Source organism: Eleginops maclovinus, chromosome 17 (genome assembly GCF_036324505.1).
Source record: "Eleginops maclovinus isolate JMC-PN-2008 ecotype Puerto Natales chromosome 17, JC_Emac_rtc_rv5, whole genome shotgun sequence".
NCBI lineage: Eukaryota > Metazoa > Chordata > Actinopteri > Perciformes > Eleginopidae > Eleginops > Eleginops maclovinus.
The window spans coordinates 3,621,354-3,637,152 of NC_086365.1; the positions used below are offsets into that span (position 1 = coordinate 3,621,354).

The window sequence follows — 15,799 nt, forward strand, 5'->3', positions numbered from 1 at the left end:
TCCTCAGTTTGAAAAACTCGGTATAATAATTGATGTTTTTTAAACTAATTTTAATAAAATGGTTACTTAATGTGTGATTTGGTTTAAATCCAGTGTGAACTATAGGTGCCAACCCTCCTGTATCATGTAGCTTGTCAGCAGCGCCCGCCCTCTGCCGGTCATGAAGTAGAAAGGTTCATGCGCATCTTCCGTTGACGTGGACGCTTCAACCGGAAGTTAGTTTTCATTTTGGCTACGTGGAAGTAGCTTCTCTTCTGACCGAGAGCATCTCGTCTTTCTGCCCCATTCCGACAACATGATTAAAAAGTTTGATAAGAAAGACGAGGAGTCAGGTAAGATCATACAGTTATTATTTCTAAAGTGAAAACGTCTGTAAAAGGTCATTTGTGTGTGGACTGACAAGATGTTTGACGCTTTGGTAGCTAATGGAGCTAGCCTGTAACTGCAAGCCGGCTGGCTAAATGTAACAGGAGGAATACAAAAATCGTTTAATCGTGGCTGTCAGGTTAAATTCTATGTATGTGTATTGAAGGTAAATTGTTCACCGAATAGCAGTTGCATTAAAATGTGTTCGTGGTATTGTTCCATGTGCCGAAATACTAACACCAGATAAGCGAAATGTAGCGTTAGCATTGCAGTCTAGGCAGTGTCAGTTCGTGTTGTTTTTTAGACGTTTAATCTCTGAATGTGTAGAGGGGTGAATCGTGCTGCAGGGAGGTTATAATACAAAGAGATATGTCTTCATGTTTGATTTAATTATTCATTTGGATTGAATATGTGTATCTTAAGCTGACATCCTCTCCGCTTGTTCGCTTTCATTAAAGTTGAATAACGCTGTACAGAAATGCTTTACCTTCACACAAGTCTGACTGCTCTGCTCTGACATTTAGGAAGTGGGTCCAACCCTTTCCAACATCTGGAGAAGAGTGCCGTGTTGCAGGAGGTAAATACTCCTCATAATACTTGTTAAAAATATACAATTCTACCTCTCTTGTTGATTGCTTGTGTCCGGTTGTGTTGTAGCATTATATCCAACATTGTTGAGTGGATTTAATGTATTTTCTTTGTATTTTAATTCAGCTCGTTTATATTTTCATTATGTTCAAAAATAAACAAATAAACCAATAATCAAGTAAAAGGCATTTTCTGTAATATAGGGTAAGTAGCATCAGCCAAAGGTACAATATCCTTGCCGTTGAAATAAATGAAGGTGTCCTTTGTGTTCTCAGGCTCGTATCTTCAACGAGACTCCTATCAACCCAAGGAGATGCCTCCACATTCTCACCAAGATCATCTACCTGCTCAACCAGGTAAACAATTGTTCCTTTTAAATTAAACTTTTTTTATGGCAAGTATTGCGTTTCTGTGGTCCACCCATCTACCTATCCTAACATCAGATGTCTCTCTTGTATTTTTTATTAAGGGGGAGCACTTTGGGACCACAGAGGCCACAGAGGCCTTCTTTGCGATGACCAGGCTCTTTCAGTCCAATGACGTAAGATCTCATTCACAGTTAGTTATTGGTTTGGATACTAAGAGACGCATGTTAAGATTCCATTTTCAAATCAGTGTGTAGTGTTAAAGTATAATTATTATAAGTTCAATAAGTTAATCATTTCTTTCTCTCTCAGCAAACCCTGAGGAGGATGTGCTACCTGACCATCAAAGAGATGGCCAACATCTCTGAGGATGTCATCATTGTCACTAGCAGGTTTGTAGCATGAAGTAAACTGGCTTTGAGTATGACCTGTGTGCAAATACTGATATACTCGGCTCTCATATTCCAGTGCGTGTTCTGGTAAACAGTCTTTTAAATGATCACAAAGGAGAATAACTCTGTTATAAATCGGATTTCTCCTTGATATCTTACAGCCTGACCAAAGACATGACAGGGAAGGAGGATGTATACCGAGGACCTGCCATCAGAGCCCTCTGCAGGATCACTGATGTGAGTGCTGCTTTTTTCTTGTCCCGTTGCCCCATCTCTCCTTTCACATTGTCATCATAATTGATAGGGGAAGCATTGTTTTATTAAAATGTACCTTGGCTCCCCACAGACCACCATGCTGCAGGCCATTGAGAGGTACATGAAGCAGGCTATCGTTGACAAGGTGCCCAGTGTGTCCAGCTCGGCCCTGGTCTCCTCACTGGTAAGAAATGTTTCGTTTATACATTCAAAAACAACTTTGTTATTCGGGACAGATTGAGATGTAATTGTATGTAATATGATTGGGGTGATGTAGTCCTTTCTGTTTGTGTGTTCAGCACATGGTGAAGATGAGCTACGATGTGGTGAAGCGTTGGGTGAACGAGGCTCAGGAGGCTGCTTCCAGTGACAACATCATGGTCCAGGTGTGTAGAAGAAATCCATGTTAGTTTGAACATTTATTTGTGTGTAGACGGAATATTCAAATGATACTTTTTCTGATTAAACAGATCTATTAAATCACTTTTCACAGAGTTTAATGCCAAAGCTGTTGCTTGTGTGTTCTTCTTGTCTTCCAGTACCATGCCCTGGGCCTGTTGTATCACCTGAGGAAGAACGACCGCCTTGCCGTCACCAAGATGCTCAACAAGTTCACAAAGTCCGGTCTCAAGTCTCCCTTTGCCTACTGCATGCTCATCAGGATTGCCAGCAAACTGCTGGACGAGACGGAGGGGGGGTGAGTGCATCTGCAGCGGGCTGAGGAACAGATTCCACATTTGTTCATTTAAACGATCACGATATGAAAGCATATATTATATATTTACAAGAAGCGTCAGAATTCAACACATTTTCATACATTTGAAATGCAAAAATACTCATAAATAACATTCTAATTCCCAGGGATATAATGAGGCCATCCCCAGTACATTGGGTCCTTTGAACCTACGCTCCAGTAGACAAACATAAACTTCTTGGTAGTTGCATAGTACAGCTGAGCACACTTAGTGCATAATACCTAAAACATGTTGCAAACTGCAGGGTGAATATGTTGTGTTTTAACGCATCAAATTCTGTCTCTTTTATTTCCAGGCACGACAGCCCGTTGTTTGACTTCATCGAGAGCTGCCTGAGGAACAAGAATGAGATGGTGGTGTACGAGGCGGCTTCTGCTATTGTCCACATGCCCAACTGTACGGCTCGGGAGCTGGCCCCTGCTGTGTCAGGTCAGGAGACTCACATCTCAGTCCTCTCTCTTTACATTTCCATCTGTATTTGACTGTAAAAACTGAAGGATGTGTTTATGACTCATTGTGATGTCCTCCCGCAGTGCTGCAGCTCTTCTGCAGCTCTCCCAAAGCAGCCCTGAGATACGCTGCAGTCCGGACCCTCAACAAGGTACAGCTCATCATCCTCCTCTACATGGCTTCTTTTGTTTAATCTATAGTTTGTCATTCTGCTGATATATTCAGGAATGGCATTATAACACCATGTAAGAGTAGTTTGAGTCCTTTTTGATTTCACAGCTCCATGCATAAAGTGCTTTGCAGTTTTTTTTTATCATCCATCTGTTTCGACACACACTGACATTCTCCGTGTCCACCAGGTGGCCATGAAGCATCCATCGGCTGTGACTGCCTGCAACCTGGACCTGGAGAACCTGATCACCGACTCCAACCGCAGCATCGCCACGCTGGCCATCACCACCCTGCTGAAGACGGGCAGCGAGAGCAGCGTGGACCGACTCATGAAGCAGATCTCCTCGTTCGTCTCCGAGATCTCTGACGAGTTCAAGGTCAGACACTGATGTTTACTTCCTGTATTTCTCTACAAATAAACAGTGAATCTTGCCAATTCAATTCCAGACACACAAATTAGAGCCAGGCAGATGAATTTCCTCTGTGAGATGCACCTACCTATCCTGTTATTGTTGTTGTACTTCCTGTTGTCCTCAACCTGTCCCTGACGCTTCTTTTTCCAGGTGGTGGTGGTGCAGGCCATCAGCGCTCTGTGCCAGAAGTATCCCAGGAAGCACAGCGTCATGATGAACTTCCTGTCCAACATGCTCAGAGATGATGTGAGTGGATCATTTACCGAGTGCTGACCTTCACACTTTGGTCTTGGCCTCACAGGGCAGCTTCGTGAGAGAACACATCAGTGGTGCATAGGACCTGATAAAGTCCTGCAGTGTGTGTTTAAGACTGTCCTCTCTCTGCAGGGTGGTTTTGATTACAAGCGGGCCATCGTGGACTGCATCATCAGCATCATCGAGGAGAACCCGGAGAGCAAGGAGACGGGCCTGGCCCACCTGTGTGAGTTCATCGAGGACTGCGAACACACGGTGCTCGCCACAAAGATCCTGCACCTCCTGGGCAAGGAGGGCCCCCGCACCCCGCAGCCCTCCAAGTACATCCGCTTCATCTTCAACCGGGTGGTGCTGGAGAGCGAAGCTGTCCGTGCAGGTGAGTGTGGAACAGAAAGGAATATGAACGTTTTATGATATCAGAGACTGATCTCTAACATCCAAGTGTCCGTGTCGGCACACGGGACATCTATTGAATACTGTTTACATTAAGTGTATGGTCTTTTATAACCAGTGTAATCATTTATTCGTCCCTCTTCAGCTGCCGTCAGCGCTCTGGCTAAATTTGGAGCTCAGAATGATGATCTGCTGCCGAGCGTCCTGGTGCTCATGCAGAGGTATTTATTTCCTTTCATTTGAGGAAAATACAAAAACGATTATTTAAAATAATTGGTAATAGTCCGATTAAATAAATCTCATACTATATTTGTTCTCGTAGGTGCATGATGGACAGTGATGATGAGGTGCGCGACAGAGCTACTTTCTACATGAACGTTCTGCAGCAGAAGCAGAAGGCTCTGAACGCTGCCTACATCTTTAATGGTAACACTCACTCACTCACTCACTCAGGGTTCACTGTCTTGATGGTAGTTCATAGCAGCTGCCTGTCAGAGTACACACCTGTATGTTAGGTGTGTTATTAACGTCTCCTCCTGTGTGCTGCTCTCAGGTCTGTCGGTCTCTATCCCTGGCCTGGAGAAGTCTCTCCACCAGTACACTCTGGAGCCCTCAGAGAAACCCTTCGACATAAAGAGCGTCCCTCTGGCCACCACTCCTCTCAATGAACACAAAACAGGTACATAAGTGTTTACTGAACTGCACAGGGTTTGTTATCCTCAAATGAGAAGCTTTCACTGAAGTTAAGGGGCGTCTGTTAATGTTTTTCTTCCTAGAAATGGCCCCTGTTGCCACCAGCAAAATGCCAGAGAAGTTGGCCCCGTCACGCCAGGACATTTATCAAGGTAAGATCAATAACATTCTAAATTAGACACTGATACTCACCTTCATGCATAAAACTATAGTATTGTTTTTAACCGTCTCTGCTTCGTTTGTTTTACAGAACAACTGGCGGCCATCCAAGAGTTCCAGGGTCTCGGCCCGCTCTTCAAGTCCTCGGAGCAGGTGCAGCTGACGGAGGCTGAGACAGAATACGTGGTGCGCTGCGTCAAACACACCTTCGCCAGGCACATGGTGTTCCAGTTCGACTGCACGAACACGCTGAACGACCAGCTCCTGCAGAAGGTACCAGCTGAGGGGGGACTTCGATTCCTTTTTGTACAAATAACTTGACTCTTTCTGGCGACCTGCCTTGATACGTTTCTGTTATTCTTAAATAGCTCTTTTCAGTGATCTTAAAACAAATCTTACGCACAAGAGAAGAATCTACGCAGTGTTGTGATTGTGTTGTGTTGATCTTTGTGTCAGGTCCTCGTGCAGATGGAGCCGTCGGAGTCCTACGAGGTGATCCACTACATCCCCGCTGCTAACCTCCCCTACAGTCAGCCCGGGTCCTGCTACACCCTGGTCCGCCTGCCCGAGGACGACCCCACCGCTGGTAGGAACACAGAGATGTTTTTGGGCTCATTTGAGCAGTGTCAGATTGATTAGGTGGGTTAAGAGCATTGACTGTGTATGAGAGTATTAAAGATGTTTCCCTTCCACAGTGTCTTGCACGTTCAGTTGTACTATGAAGTACCTGGTCAGAGACTGCGACCCCAACACAGGAGAGCCCGATGATGACGGTTATGATGATGAATACGTGGTATGTAACCTCAAAACTATACAAACAAGGAGAGTGAGGTTTATGTGGTGTATGAGAATGTAAATCATATTCATATCTTTCCCTCCTCTGTAGCTGGAGGACCTGGAGGTGACGGTGGCAGACCACATTCAGAAGGTCTTGAAACCAAACTTTGGAGCAGCGTGGGAAGAAGTGGGAGATGAATTTGAGAAAGAAGAGACTTTCGCCCTGGCGTCTGTACGCACTCTGGACGGTGAGAATGTGCACTTCCTAAAGTAATCAGCAATAACGATATATACTGTGCATGTTAATCATTGTCACTCAAGGACTTTGCAGTAGATGATACCCGGTGTGTTGAGTGACTCATCTTTGGTTTTCTGGTGCAGAGGCGGTGGGTAACATCATCAGCTTCCTGGGAATGCAGCCATGCGAACGCTCTGACAAAGTTCCCGAAAACAAGAACTCGCACGTCCTCTTCCTCGCTGGTGGGTGCTAGATTTGGACAAGTTAATCTCTCACATATCTACTTTAGCCTGTATGGTTCTAATGAAATTTCAAGATGTTTTTTGAAACCAAATACCATAACTAAAAAAGCAGACTAAAGTTTAATTATTACACTCAATGACGATTATATACCTTCGTAGTTATTGAAAGTCCTGTTCAATCTGATTTAAAACACATTCTGTCCTAATAACTATCTCTAAAGCACGACACAGTTGAACACAAACACTATTTCTTGTTTAAAACTATCCTGGTAATCAGGGCTCTGACAGGTGTGATTTGATTGGCCGCTGACAGCTCTCCCTCCCTCTTCTCAGGTGTGTTTCGGGGGTGTCATGACGTGCTGGTCCGCGCTCGCCTGGCGCTGGCTGATGGGGTCACCATGCAAGTGACGGTGCGCAGCAGTGACGAGACGGTCGTCGACATCATCCTGGCGTCTGTCGGCTAAAGCCCCGCCTTTCGTCTCTGCACGACACAGTCATCACTTTTCCACAGCTCTAATGATTAAATATATAATGTTATTGTGATAATTATGCTGACACGATGCCACCTGGAAGATAACATCATTGTTTTATTACTTCTAAAATGTTCCTTTCTTTTACTGTCTGCTGGTCCCCCGTTTTCTTTGCGATAAGAATATTCTTCTGTCAAATCTTCAATAAATTCTGTCTGTCAAAGTATATCAAGCTTCATTCATTCAGAAATGTGTTTTTTACAAAACTAGTTTTATTTGGAGAAACTGTTGACATTTCAGCGTTCAGGAGAAATGTAGAAAATCATATCAAAATTCATTCAGAATGCATACAATTAAGGTCTCCAAATCAACAGAAGGCAATCCGAACGACGTCCCACAGAAAGTAAAATAACCACAGATGAGATATCTTTGTGTCGCACTGAAAAAGGGTCGATAACTGAACTCTGGCATTATCAGATTAGTCATTCAGTCGCATCGACTACAATTAATGTTATTTATAGCTCACATTTGACGTCTCTTGTAGTAATTGGTATTTAAGGATTGATGCTGGTAAATTACTGGTGATTAAATCTCAATCTGATGAAGCATTACTCCTGTCTGCAGTCATCAGAAAAGGTCTCGGCACCACGTGACCATTCAGAAATTCATTGGAAAAGAACAGCTTGTTAAGGGTCGGAATTCATTCATGGTCACAGGTTATTGCATTTAGTTTCTCTTCAGAAAGAGTGAATGAAATTGAAATATGCATTGAGGAAGCCGGTGGGATCCTCCAGCTGAGGGTAGTGACTGATGTGTTCGTCCAGAATGGTGACGGTCGACCTCTGGACCAGCTTCCTGCAGGAACAGAACACATGTCAGAATCAGAGTCAGAAACAGGTTTATTGCCAAGTAGGTTAAAACATAAGAGGGCTCATTCATGGTTGTGGTGCACACATAAACATACATCATAATAAAACAACTGATAGAAATGTTCACCTCATTGTTACATCGGGTGCATAAATGTGATGCATAAAGTCTATGGCTGAGGGTCAGTGTCAGATAAATGAGATAAAGAAAAAACACACACTTGCTCATTGTATGGGTGCTCTAGTGGTGTAGAACACTGTCCCTGAATTCTTTAGCTTGTGGGTTCAAATCCAGCACTGATTAAAATCTGTTGTTATTCTCCTTATCTCCAAACTAAAATGCAGAAACCGTTATTTGTTTGTGCATAAGTATTGCTTCATTATTTGCCTCCAAAGAACAGATACAATTTAAACCAAATAATTAATATCTCTGACTACAAGTTTGGATGTGAGGACATTCACATCTTTCTTTCCTCTTTGGTGTAGTGATAGTGTCGTTGAGTTTTAGTTTTAAAGGTTTGTGGCTCGAATCCCCGACAGAACTCTTCTTTTAACGGATTTTCCTCATTAATTACTTTTGCATTCACTCAAACAAACTACCCCCTCCAACCTCTTCACTGTGGTGTAGTTGTTATGCTTTAGCTCCTCCACACAGAAGGTTGCTGGTTCAAAACCAATCTGCAACACTTTTCTTCTGCTCTTCATTATGAGTTCCTGCAGCATTTGTCAGACAAACAAATGACAGCAGTCTCTCCATCGTGGTAGAGTGGAGATGTCCGAGGTACTCAATACAGAAGGTTCTTGGTTCAAATCCAACCAGGAACACATTTTCTGTTTGACTTTTTTAATCGCAATGCAATTAACACAAACAAAGTGAAGCTCTCCAGTATCTTCACCATGGTGTAGTGGAGATTTTAGAGGTGATGAATGCAGGAGGTGTTTGGTTCAAACCCCGTACAGAACAGTTTTATTTTCAGGCTATCAGCTCAATGATTCCTGCTGCATCTACGCAAGAAGAGCTGACACAGATGTAAGAAGAAAGATGGTGAAGTGATAGGGGCGAGGGCCTCTCATGCATGAGGTGGTTGGTTCAAGACTCAGCAGCGACGAAAGAGATTCCCAAACGAGCAAACTCCCGAAAGATGGTGAAACGACGGAGCCGGCTCCAAGAGACAGACAGAGACTCAAAGAAATGTGAGCGATTCCCAAAAGAGATGTAAGAGAGTCTCAATGGTAAATGAAATTCCCAAAAGATTCCAACAGTCTAGGGCATCCTAAGTGAAGCACTGTGGGAAAATAGGAACCAATATCACTTTTTTGCAAAAACGTTATATTTGAAACCTGGGTGGTAGAATGAGTAACCCAAAAAAACCCAAAAAACCCTAAAATAATAACAAAAATAAATATTTGTGATCAGAACCTAAATGAAACGACCTGAACTCATTAATACTCTAATTAGATTTATAAATATAAATATTATAAATATGTCCACATTTTGTAACCAAACAAGATATATGTGAAGTGTTTAACATCTACTGTGTGTTGATGAGCTCAAAAATAAAACATGAACAGAGACCAGGGTGTCTGTAAAGAGGGTTCAGAAACGGATTAAGAATTAGAGGTTGGGGCACTCACTGGTAAAGACGGATGAACTGGGGATGAGGGTTGACGGGGTCCAGGGGTCCGTAGATCATGTGCACTGAAACACAAGGAGGGATGAGACACGGTCAGGGAGGGAGAAATGGAGGGAGGAACACTGAGGGGGAGGAGAGAAACAAAAGGAAGGTAGTTTGGTTTAAAATTGGAATAGCCAAGAGAATTTGTGGATGAGGCCTAAAAGCAAAACAACTTTTGTGATATACACATTTTTATTAAGTGGGTGCGACTCATGGGTGACAGGACACCACATTATTTTCTAAAACGCCGACACTTTATTCTCACATTTACTCACTGCTGCCGTGACTCAGAAGAATTGTCTCAGTAACTCTAGCTAAAGCTTTAGCTGTATTTACTATAAGGTCTGTGTCTGTAGCGCGCACACACACACACACACACACACACACACACACACACACACACACACACACACACACACACACACACACACACACACACACACACACACACACACACACACACACACACACACACACACACACACACACACACACACACACACACACACACACACACACACACACACACACACACACACACACACACACACACACACACACACACACACACACACACACACACACCCCTGAGCTTGGGATCACAGATGGTCGACAAGGCTTCCTCTCGTGTGCTAAGCAGCTTAGCGTCCACAGCTCCCTGGGCCCAGGCTGCTGAGTTAATAAACCTCAAGGAAATGTTTCGGCTGCACAAAATAACCCCCACCCTCCGATTTATCAACATGGAGCAACTGTGAACTCACGTGGGACGGAGGTGGAAGTGAGCGCCCCCACCCATCGCTCTCTGTGTTTTAATCTCTGGTTGATGTACTGCAGAATGCTGGGAGGGGAGGAGGAGATTAAATCAGTTAGCAGCATGATAAAGTGAATTTGAACGCAAAGCAAAGACACACAGAAACACACACACACACACACACACACCTGTCCAACACTAAGTTGCCATCGTTGTAGCGTAACCCCTGTCCACATGTCCCAGAATTCAGCGTCTGTGGGCTGCGTGTACGGCCCAAACACGTCTCCAATCCTGCCAGACAACAGAAAACAGTGTCAATAATAAACAAGAACATGTTTGCAGTTGCAACATAGATTTCATTCTTTTTTGAAGAAAACTCTGGTTCTCTTACCCTTTTTGGAAGATCATATAGTTGGTGAGACGTGTCAGAAGTGGAGCCAGGAAACTGGAGTCCTTCAGAAGCTTTTAGAGTCAAAACGTCTCAGTTAGACCTTCGACAGCCAAACAGCTACACCAGAGTACCATCGGAAATCTTACATTACATAAATGCACATGACTCACCCTCTGCAGCAAACGTGGGTAATGTGTTTCTGGGAATAAACCTGTGGGAAATAATACATTCAGCACTGAGTGTGACTTTCACAAGAGAGGAACCAGATTTAGGTTACATTATTTTACCAACATAAATATTTCAGCGTTGATTTGTCACACCAAAAACATGTACAACGAACATTGCTGTAAGAAATAAAAGACATTTTGAAGCTAAATGTAGATAATGTTTGGTAGTTTTGCTGAATGAATGTCTGAAATAATCGACAGAGAAAGGAGGATTCAACTCCATTCACAGTGGACTGACAATATTTTAGTCTGACGTTCAATCATTTCACTTTTGAAGCAAAAACATCGAACCAAGACCCCAGATAGAACCGCACTCCCACATGAGACTGTTTGTGTTGAAGAGTATGAAAGATTTTTTTTTAATCCTTAAGATTTCAAGGTAAGCCTGGATGAAAGACTAATATAGAGATGGTCTTTGCAGATGAAACATTGCTTGAGGAACAATGTTTTAAGATAAGATAAGAAGTAACTTCAGAGATTCAGAATTTGGAAATGTGGTAAAAAGCCTGCTAATAATATATACAAGTGTCCCAATGCTTACTATTAAAACTAAGTACAATAAAAGGTAAAGAATTGTGAAAAACATTGAGAAAATGCAAGAAAATAAAGGAGAGCTGCTATATTTGACTTCTTCACTGATTACAGTATGTAAGACCCCCCCATGTTGTTGCTGCAAAGCTGCTAACTACAACATGCCCAAAGACAGGAGCCTGCACTGTACCTCCATTAGAAAGACACAGGCTGTTGAAGGTCAGGTGACCTGTGCGGTTTTGGTCACTTCTGTTTAGCAGGACAGAGAAAACAGAAGAGGTGTGGTGAGCAATTTATCATTGTGCTCAATTTTTGACTATCAACTGTATATACACACACACACACACACACACACACACCTGTAGAGCAGCTCCAGGGCCACAGTGTCTCCATAATCGTGGGACATCACATTCACCCGCTGGTTGCTCAGACCCAAGTGAGCCACCAGAGCCTCCACCACGCTGGCCTGCTCGAAGATGGAGTACCTGTGGGGTCGCTGGGACACAGGTTATGAGTTAGTGAAATTAAAGATCATCAAGCAGGACATGTGTTTTTCCTTGGGTGATAAATAAGACACATTTTAACTGACATTACTCACAGGCTTGTCACTGAAGCCGAAACCCAGGAAGTCTAGCGCAATGACTCGATGGAAGCGCTGAGTGAGGGGCTCCCAGATCTGTAAGGAGAAACACACTTATACTGGAAGTGATACAAAAACAGCCTCGGAAACACGTTCAGTTTTACCGCTTCAGTCCAATATTTGAGTTGACCATCTTGCTATGTATTTTTCATGTTATGTATGATATTGTACTTTTTTTCGTATAGTTTGTTAAAGTCCTGTCGTTGCGAAGAGGGTGTGGCTCAAGCTACATCGCTGCCGGGTCCCTCTAAACAGCTTCAAGCGCTCTGTCAGATCGCCATCGATCTTAATGCTGGCTGACGGTTCATTATAGAGAGATTGAATGCCTCTAATACATTTAGAGCTGAAGCCCAGCCTAGCCGGGACCCTATACAGAGAAGGTCAGCTGACCAGATCAAAACATATCTATGCTTTTTAATGGTGCTTAGGTGTGTTTAACTAGCTTCAGATTGTGTACCTTGTTCCAGTCGAAGCTGGAGGTGGGGAAGCCATGGAGCAGGATGACGATATCAGAGCTTCCCAAAGCACCGTAGGAATCTGGTTCAGGGAGAGAACACATGTATGCTAAGCACATGTGGGGTAAGGATGGATGTCATCGTGAAAAAATAATTAACAAGATTATAAAAGATAATATCAATAAGTCCCTGAAGACCACAATGTTTTACATAGATCATTAGTTAATGTGACATATGTTTATGGACAACAATTTGAATATTTTCTTCATCTATTTAGTAATTTATTAACCAAAAATAAATCGATTTCTGATATGTTTTAAACATTTTTTGACATTTTATAGACTGAACAACTAATCGATAAACAAAACTCCAACAATTTATGCCAACTGGTATCCTCTGATAAAATAAGGATCATGTTTTTGGTTTAGAAAGCTCTAGAACAGCCACAAAATAGCGTCCTCTCGACTGTATCTCTTTGGGTGTTGGACTGTTAGCCGATCAGACAAAACAAGCCACCATGAGATGTCTTTTAGGATGGATGTTTTTCACCTGATTGGTATGTTAAACAATTAACCATGAATTGAAAACGTAATGACGCCCATGTGTGTGTACATTCACACCAGCACTGAGACTGAGGACTCATTAAAAACTCCTCCCTTACCTCTGTAGAAGACCTCCCTGCCTCTGAAGTGGAACGCCTCTCCGGCACTGTGCCACTTCTGCAGGGCCGGGGACAGGTGGGGGGGCGGGATGTGCAGGTAGACAGCCACCAGTGGGATGCAGATCAAACCCACATGCACCCACCACTCTTTCATGTTGAGCTCAGCGGTGGGGGCGTCTCATTCCGGCCTCTAGGAGACGATGGGTCACATGCAGCAGTATGGTTTAGATTAGATGTAGACTGTTGATCCCAAATTGGGAAACAGTTTTGTTACAACAGCTTCTTAACAAATCATTGCACAAGGATTAAAAAGAAGAAGTTAATGTTTACATATGAACAGTACAAAGGGTTATATTCATAGAGTATCTATAAAGCAAACAATACAGAATAAGTTAGAATACACTATAATAGACCAACATACTGCAATGGTTCTGCATACCAATTATTTAAAAAAGTAACAGTGTTTATTCATATTTATTGTGTTTATAGTGGCTGTATCATACTATCTATTTTATATCTGATATATAGTATATTCAATGTATATACTGCTGTTTATAATGTCTATACCTCCTTATAGTGTTCATAGTATACTGTCAGGTGTAAATGTATATTATGCATAACCCTGCACTTTGTTCTGGACTTCTGGTTAGATGCTAACTGCATTCCGTTGTCTTAGTACTGTGCAATGACAATAAAGTTGAATCTAAGCTAATATAACGAGGAAAAGGTCATATATCTCCACACAGGTGAGATCAGCTCCCCCACACCCAGGTACATTGTTGACACAGCTATACAGCACGATCATCTAATGTGCATTTGTGAGGCGTTCAGGGACCAGAACCAGCTGAGAGAACATGCTAACTGAGCTCTAACACTCAAATAAGGACACAACGTTACAGTAAATTAGCTCAACATGAACGAGGCTTTCAACAACCTCCAATACAAGAGAGCCACACACAGCTTCCCCTTCACTCATTCTACAACATAGTGTGTTTGTTTGTAAGAGGCTGACAGTGTAGCAGACTGCAGTACTTACAGAAACGTTGTGACCTGTGGTTAGCAGACCTTCGTCCAGTGTTTAGAGTCCATTACTGCAGAAGGGATTCCTGCAGAGCGGAAAGGAACCACGGTCAGAGGAAGAACGGTGTGGACGTCCCACTCTGTTGATAGGCAGACGGAAGTATCCTAGCTAAGCACTCGGTTGTGGTTATTTGCCCGACCGCATTTGAAGAAGATGACCCCGAGTGACGCATCTCTACAATACACAATCTTTGTTTAAAGGGCTACAAGCAGAGGCCCGGAGAGAAGTCGATCCCCTCTGGTGGACAGGATGTGAAACGACAACTGATTTTAAGTTTCTCAACTCAGTGTATCTAGCGATCATACGTCGACGGCCGATGAATCCTTTAGCAGATAATGAGTCAATTGGCAACAACTTTTTTCATATATTAATCATTTCAAAGCCACTTAAAACAAAGTGTATCTGTATAACATAAAACATTGATGAGTAAATAAGCACCCCTATGAAAAGGGAAATCAAACTCACAAAAAATCTAATCCTAAAATGCATTACTACAGTTAAGCACTCCATAAAAGTGTGTGTGTGTGTGTGTGTGTGTGTGTGTGTGTGTGTGTGTGTGTGTGTGTGTGTGTGTGTGTGTGTGTGTGTGTGTGTGTGTGTGTGTGTTTTAAATTAAAACATGATCGGCAGACTGATAGAAAAACACACACATATTGTCCTTTGAACTTTACGGATCAATAACTCAAACAGACCGTTTTTAAAACACAATTGATGTCTATTGACAACAACAATTAGGTAAACATCAAGCTGCAACCCAATGTTGACCTGATGCCTTACGATGCTAGAATATGTGTGATATTGTGTGTGATGTTCCACAATCATTCATAGATCATTGCAGACTGATTTGCTGACTCCTGCAGTTCTGATTCTGTCTAGAGGGTAATTGACAGTGACCGTTTTCAACAATCAACAACCGTGCGCGCGCACCCATGCGCATCATAGGTGTCCTCTAACAAATAGCACTACTCATGGATGTATAAAGAGACACATACACCCCTGGATAATCCTTCAGTGCAGCAGTTAGTACAGATGTCAATTGTCTTCAGGTAATCACATGAGTGTTAATGCCAACCAAATGTGGTTATTTTGTAAGAATAGCTGGGTCTCTAAAATATATCTACATGAATGAATTTACTGTCACGACCTCATAGAAACATAGCAGTCTGAAATGCACTTGGTGGTCTTTAGCACAACATATTTTCTTGCACGTTTCGGGTCGCAACAGAAAGTTATCATTGTAATGTTTTGTAAAATGAGGGACTCCATACATTTACACTGTATTTGTATCAGCCACTTTTTATATATTTTTTTAAATATCAAAACCTACAATGTTTTTTGGATCATCATTATTTGAATTAAAAAGACCTGACATAAGAAATGAACAATTTCAGGCATTCAACATACGTTATTTAAAATGTAACTAATCTCTAACCTTGAATCTGACAGGAAGCTCTGACTACTTCATTTGCTAATGTATCCAAATATATCAGAATGTAAGTTATCACTAAATTGAACAGCGATGTGTCTTCTTTGTCCAT

The 15,799-nt window shown here is 42.5% G+C and overlaps 2 protein-coding genes across 2 annotated transcripts; one reads left to right on the forward strand and one right to left on the reverse strand.

The window, feature by feature from the left end:
* Window positions 1-178: 178 nt before the first annotated feature.
* Window positions 179-7,208, forward strand: copg2 (COPI coat complex subunit gamma 2). Its single transcript, XM_063905734.1, has 24 exons — window positions 179-332; window positions 891-943; window positions 1,230-1,310; window positions 1,424-1,495; window positions 1,632-1,711; window positions 1,873-1,948; window positions 2,058-2,150; window positions 2,266-2,352; window positions 2,506-2,663; window positions 3,017-3,150; window positions 3,255-3,322; window positions 3,531-3,719; window positions 3,906-4,001; window positions 4,143-4,386; window positions 4,549-4,624; window positions 4,726-4,829; window positions 4,957-5,082; window positions 5,180-5,248; window positions 5,347-5,528; window positions 5,712-5,841; window positions 5,951-6,048; window positions 6,142-6,280; window positions 6,414-6,512; window positions 6,846-7,208. Exons 1-24 carry the CDS (start codon window positions 296-298, stop codon window positions 6,974-6,976), a joined length of 2,622 nt encoding a protein of 873 aa, XP_063761804.1. The 5' UTR covers window positions 179-295; the 3' UTR covers window positions 6,977-7,208.
* A 24-nt stretch (window positions 7,209-7,232) lies between these two features.
* On the reverse strand, window positions 7,233-14,454 carry mest (mesoderm specific transcript). Its single transcript, XM_063905735.1, is given in 13 exon segments — window positions 7,233-7,837; window positions 9,484-9,547; window positions 10,286-10,362; window positions 10,464-10,495; window positions 10,497-10,566; window positions 10,667-10,737; window positions 10,837-10,877; window positions 11,615-11,673; window positions 11,784-11,920; window positions 12,023-12,100; window positions 12,522-12,601; window positions 13,181-13,370; window positions 14,217-14,454. Coding segments are annotated over 12 exon segments (981 nt in total). The 5' UTR covers window positions 13,335-13,370; window positions 14,217-14,454; the 3' UTR covers window positions 7,233-7,719.
* Window positions 14,455-15,799: the final 1,345 nt, after the last annotated feature.

What these genes read in the sequence shown, in the direction of transcription:
- copg2 (XM_063905734.1), top strand. Translation starts at nt 296, where the DNA reads ATGATTAAAAAGTTTGATAAGAAAGACGAGGAGTCAG. An exon ending in TCATCTACCTGCTCAACCAG is followed by an intron (nt 1,311 to 1,423) that starts GTAAACAATTGT and finishes TTTTTTATTAAG; the next exon opens with GGGGAGCACTTTGGGACCAC. An exon ending in GAGCGAAGCTGTCCGTGCAG is followed by an intron (nt 4,387 to 4,548) that starts GTGAGTGTGGAA and finishes GTCCCTCTTCAG; the next exon opens with CTGCCGTCAGCGCTCTGGCT.